Source organism: Bradysia coprophila, unplaced genomic scaffold (genome assembly GCF_014529535.1).
Source record: "Bradysia coprophila strain Holo2 unplaced genomic scaffold, BU_Bcop_v1 contig_232, whole genome shotgun sequence".
Lineage (NCBI taxonomy): Eukaryota > Metazoa > Arthropoda > Insecta > Diptera > Sciaridae > Bradysia > Bradysia coprophila.
In genome coordinates, this window is record NW_023503493.1 from 16,498,371 (window position 1) to 16,504,370 (window position 6,000).

The 6,000-nt window shown below is 31.6% G+C and overlaps 1 protein-coding gene across 1 annotated transcript in view; it reads left to right on the forward strand.

Moving 5' to 3' along the window:
- Positions 1-3,101, forward strand: part of LOC119076979 (ADAMTS-like protein 1) — a 96,863-nt gene extending 93,762 nt beyond the window's left edge. Inside the window, exon 26 of the mRNA XM_037184077.1 lies at positions 2,485-3,101. Within this exon, the coding sequence (XP_037039972.1) occupies positions 2,485-2,573 (89 nt within the window). The 3' untranslated portion in view covers positions 2,574-3,101. The remainder of the gene's footprint in view (positions 1-2,484) is intronic.
- Positions 3,102-6,000: the final 2,899 nt, after the last annotated feature.

The following is a 6,000-nucleotide window of genomic DNA, read 5'->3' on the forward strand; positions in this document are numbered from 1 at the left end:
ATATGAAACTTATAATTCCTTGAAAAGCGTAAATTTTCACTTTGTACAAAAAGAACTAAAAATAAAAAGTTCAGTCCATAAATCTCTATTTTTGTTGTTGAAACTTTCGAGTAGGAACCAAATTTTTCAACAATTTGCTGAGCGAGTTTATTGAGCGACCGTTCTTCGCATTTATGATCGATGCACTCGAATAACCGCATTGACCTGACTTGACTTTTAATATATTCTCGACTTGTAGCACTCGTATTTTCCTCGCCACAACAACATATAGCCTGTACAGGTGAGGAGCAACATAATACTCTCAAACACACAGCAAACATCATTTTCATTTATATTTTAATATATTTATCGATTTATACCACCGAGAGAAAAGTAAACGAAATACTCGCTTTTGCCACAACGAAAATATTTTATTATTTATGTACCGGAAGTGGTTTTTCCTAACTTTAATTTCTGAAATCAGAACATGAAACAGGTTGAATTTGAAAATTGTGTAATAAACGAAAGTAGACTGAAAACTTCCCACCCTCTTTGGTTTTAAAGGGTAAGAGAAAGTTTTCCAACACTTTCGTGCTAGGCATCCGTCCTTTTTAATTTGATTGCGTATTTCAAGAATTCCAACAATTTTATATTTCACGACTAAACATAATTGATTCGAGAATTACACGTGTCTAAGCCGGCTGGTTTTACAACTTTGAAAGAAATGAAATTTTGATCGAATAGATGTGTCTTCGGCTAACAGGATTCTATAAAGAAGATGAAAAACAAAAATTGTATTCAGACCGCGGAACTGGTAAAAGTCAGGTCATGCGTGCGTTTTAGAGAACTCGGCAATAGTCCGAAGATGACATAGTTTCTGCCTTAGGCGAATTATTCGTCTAAGGTTACTCCACCTACGTCGTTGTTAGTAAGGTTCTGAAAGAACAGGTTAAGACCACTCTGAGTTGATCAGGAAGGCGGTGACACACAATTGCGTCAACGGCTTCGAATTTCATATGTAAAATGGAACTTAACAAAAACAAAATTCTGACATTTCAAGAAAAATATTTTAGTTCCTTCAGAAGTTTGGTTATACTAGACGTCGTATCGAATGTTAAATCTCTGAGTAGGTGTCGGTGTCGGGACCACATTTTCACGTTTGAAATATCAGTCTAGGAAAAATTAGTCGAATAGATATTTATTTACAGATTTTCGATACAATTACAATGAAATGTCTGATTCCTTAGAAATAATTGGTTGCACTAAAATATTTACTATTCAAAGTTCATAAGCAATTGCGGTGTGAAGTCAATTCGAATCGAATCAATACACAGACTTTATTGGTTCTATTAATTGAAAATTTCATTTTGCCTCTATCAAAGAAACACTTAAATTTGATTAAAGTTTTGAAATTTTCAAAAGTTTCGGTCGGTGGACGTCAAGAATAAATTTATTTAGTTGAAAAATTGCATGCTATAGCACTCAGACAATTTTGTGAAAACATGACTGGTTAAAGTTGTATATAGACAGACTCTTTGTGTCATAAAGAATCAATCAATGAAAATGTCAAATGGACTGACAAAAAAAATAACTTCTAGGAAATAAGTCAGCCAGTTCTATAAAGAAACGATGTTTGCAAAGCTTTTCAACATTCTCTGAAAAAAAGAAATCTTTCGGGATTGTCATTAACTTCAGCACTGCTTTCTTGAGAGTTTTAGTACAGAAAATTTGAACAAAAGCCAATAAATTGAGACATTCCAGAAAGCAATAGATACTGCCATTCCTGGTCGACTTACTTAGCGAATTAAAAAAAAAAAATCAGCAAAACGCATATTTTCATAGATTTGACAGAAATGTCCGGGCCAGGGATGCACGACTTTATACCCTTTTAACTTTTCCTATAAGCTACATCATTTAATCAAGGTCCTTGCGTCAGAAAAAATCGATTTTCGGAAAAGAAAATTTTGTTCCACAACTTTTCATTTCTAACCATATATGATAACTGAAAAGCTTGAAGGCGAGCGGATTGACACAAGCGACTTGACTAATTATGGAAAACTGATGAGGCGAAAAACACAGTTTTGCTTAGAAGAAATGTAATCAACATTTGGGTGTTGAAACAAATTTCTTTCGATGACACATTTCAACGAAGGACATGTTGATCTTAAACAAAACCTAGTTGAAAGTTCACACTTCTTTCTGTTGTTGACGCTGGATATAATCACAATCACCTTTAGTAGCTTAATTATTCTCTCTTTAAATGTCGCCTGTTCATCGACCGTTGCATTAGACAAAAACTACATCACATTCCCATCACACATCACCTTCTCATCCTGCACTATAAATATGCAAGATACAGTTTTAACGAATTCATTATTCCCGTCATTTTCATCCTTGATTCATTCATATGACGCTAACCATCAATTAAAATGTGCCTGTGTGTATAGACGTGTTGTTGTTGTATAGTAAGTATCATATCTTTTTTTTTCGAACATCCATTTACAGCATCATCGTGGCGCATATCAAATTTTAGTTGGACGCATATGATTGTCATCAGTATGGGCTTCAAATTTTATTATTATTTACAATTTTAATCAATTGATTTTTGTTTACATTTTTTCAGTTGCGCTTTTTATATGTCGCATTGAAAAATAAAAAAATAAATGAAAAAAAAGAGAATAAAAAGAAAGCCAATTCGTTTTTACGTTTTAATTTTCAAAATAAATAAATATAGCGAATGTGAATTTACAGAATTATTTAATGTGCAAATGACTGAATAAATAAATAAAGAACAAAAAAAAACACACACACAACGTGTTTTTCAAATATGCATGTGAAAGTATAATGAAATAAAATTTATAAACAAAAAATAATTGAAATTTAAAGAAATAATAATGAACACACACACACAGCTTTTGACTATTAATTGCAAGTCTCATTTTTCGGTTGAATTAAACTCTTTCATTTCTGTATTTGTTTCACATTCAATTTTAAGTTAAAAATTGAATTATTAAAATCAATTTCGAATATGGTTAATTGACGTCCAATTTTCTCTTCAAAACCAGTAATTATATTGTAAAATCGAATAAAAAAATTTATAAATAAAATTTGTAAATAAAAAAAAATTCAGAAAAAATTAAACAAACAAATAAGTTAGTTAGGGAAATCAAATAAAGTTTTTATTTAGTAAAATTGAAATTAATGGAAAAAAAATCGAAAATTAAATGAAATATTCATTTTATAGTTGAAATAATTAAATTATTATTGAAATAATAATTAAATGACAAACAAGTAATTGATTAAACATTGAATATGTTTACCTTAGATCATTTTACAATCGAAAAATGACAGACTACAGAGTGCCGGCAAAGTGTTCGTATTGGCGATTTCAAAATATAAGTTCTTTTTCCAACGCGGATGAGAAAATAATCATTTTCTTCCCTCAGCTAAAACTTCGGATGCCTTTGTTATAGACACTGTGTATTAACATCGATAAATAAGAGGAAACTTAATTTTCTCAGCTTAGTTGTGACCCTCGTACACGACCATAAAAAACAACCTCGAAATGAAATTTCCAACTTTTTTTTACTACACGCACTAAACCAAAGTCTTGTGCCGAATCAGCAACAGCTGAACGTCACCAACTGATCAACAAACACACTCTACTGTATGCACTGTGTGTAGCTTACCGTTGAAGTGTATTCTCTGTCGACCAGCTGGAGATGTTCAGCTGTTGCTGATTCTGCACAAGCTCTAGGTTTAGTGCGTGTAAGTTAGGGTTGCCATTTTTGAAAATTCGAAAAGAGGACATTTCGTACGAAAAAGGATGAGAAAAAGAGGACGCTTTTTAATTGAAAAAAAAGGACCAATAGAGGACAAATATTGAGTCTTAGCTCTTTTATTATTCCATGTGGACCCAAAGATATTCACATTATTAGTGAGAAAAGTTGAAATTGGAATTTTAATTAGTTTGAGGCGAATTCGAGGTTTCAGTACCTAACATTTGTAAACATGACTTATTTTTCCTTATTTTTATAAAAACTTTTATATTCTTCCTTTTTTTCCGGAAAAGTGATTCTTTTACTTATTTGCTGCTAACTTTACTGGGAGTTCTTGTACTGCAACTACAAACACGCTCTTTATCTCAGAAAAAATTCATAAATTTTTTTCGATACTCCATTTTTGTTTCGAAGTAAAAATCTAAAAAATAAGTAACGTGTTTCTTAATAATTTACAATTCTAGGCCTGATCTAGGCACATTTTCTGAAATCTGACTGTTTCTGACAAATCTTGGAAAATTTTCTAAAATCTTTCCGTTTCTGACGAATTTCCTACAATCTGCCTATTTCGAACAAATATAGGTGCATTTTTAAATTGCTGCTAGAATATGACTCGGTTATAACTTAATTTTAATTTCGTTTTTTTTAAACTCCTGGTTTCCTCCTTATTTTACACATAAAAATTCCTATTCTTCATGCTAGAACCTCCTTAATTCCTTAATATGGAGTGGAACTTTTGACTGCGAGGTCTGGTAAACTATATCATTCGAATGCGTAAATATTATACTTATAGGATATTTCAGAAGTAGCTGTAGAAGTAGCCGCGCAGCGAAATTTTTTCGGTAAAATTTGACCACATCTGTTAAACTTTGCTAAAATTTAAAAAGATTTTAGAAAAAAAGAGGACAAAAGAGGACGTATTGTGAAAAAAGTGATGTTCTTAGAATTTTTACAAAAAAGAAGAATTAGACGAAAAAAGAGGACATGTCATCTAAAAAGAGGACGAATGGCAACCCTAGTGTAAGTTAACAAATAACTGTTGAATACTTGAAAACTTGTTTTGATTTTATCAATGGTAAATTCACCTGACTTCGACAAATATCTAATCTGCCAATATCACAGTAATGCCAAAGCATCCCAACGTTATCATCCAATATGATATGGGAGTCAAACTGAAATGTTTTGTTTCGGATAGTTGACATGGCATTAGTTTAAGTCACAATATGAAAAGGTCGGAAAAAATTAACAAATTTCTTCCATCAAAATTGATTGGTAGAAAGGTCCTTAATAAGAGGTTTAAAATAGTAATGTTTCATCACCAGGGCAATAATTGGCGACCACCATAGCAATAGCAAGATAATCCATTTTCAAGGATGTAATATAATAGGTTGGCTGAAATAGGTGATACTTGCTATTAGAAAGTCTGTTGTTTAGTCTTTGACTAACTAGCTTTCTCCGCTGCTCTTATGGTCTGTTCAACTTTTTGTGCAAGTAGTCGATTTCAAATAAAAACATATCGATCGTGTGTTCATGATACTAATGGAAAACGAGATCATGAAATCTGTTACACATTTAGTTATGACTTTGTGTTTAATCAAACAAAATCTTTTACTTAATTAGTTTTCACATAGATTTTGTTTTATAAAGGAACACCCAACTAGTGGATCACTCGTTTTTGTCGTATTGTCAATAACAGCTGACTAATCATTTGCTTTATTCCGATTACATTCTGTTTTCTGTATTCACAAACACATTTTGTCGGCTCTTCTATCTAATACAATTTTAAAATTGCAGCAAAATTAAAGTAAAAAGCCATCGAACAAATAATGTCGGCCGGTTGTTTGATCATTAAATTTGATTTTAATTTGAATGAGCTAAGTGTAAATTCGCATGCATAATCGAATTCAATCAAATGGTATACTAGTAATGTCTGTCAGCGCAATGTTTGCAATGTAATGATTGGAATAGAAATGTGCTGGTTTTGATTCCGTAAGGATTTCGATAAGTGACACATTTTATGTGAAACTATTAAAGAGTAATGACATTCCTGACACAGTTGTGTTAATTATGATTTTGTTTATGCGATAGAAACATTATTTATGTGTTATTATCACGACATATTACAGCACAACGTTAATGTTATTGTTATAGAGAAGTCGTTACGAAAATGCAGAGTTTTGATAAAGTTTCACATGAAAGTCAAAGGGCAGATTACAGTCAATTTAATATAACAAGGGAAGGT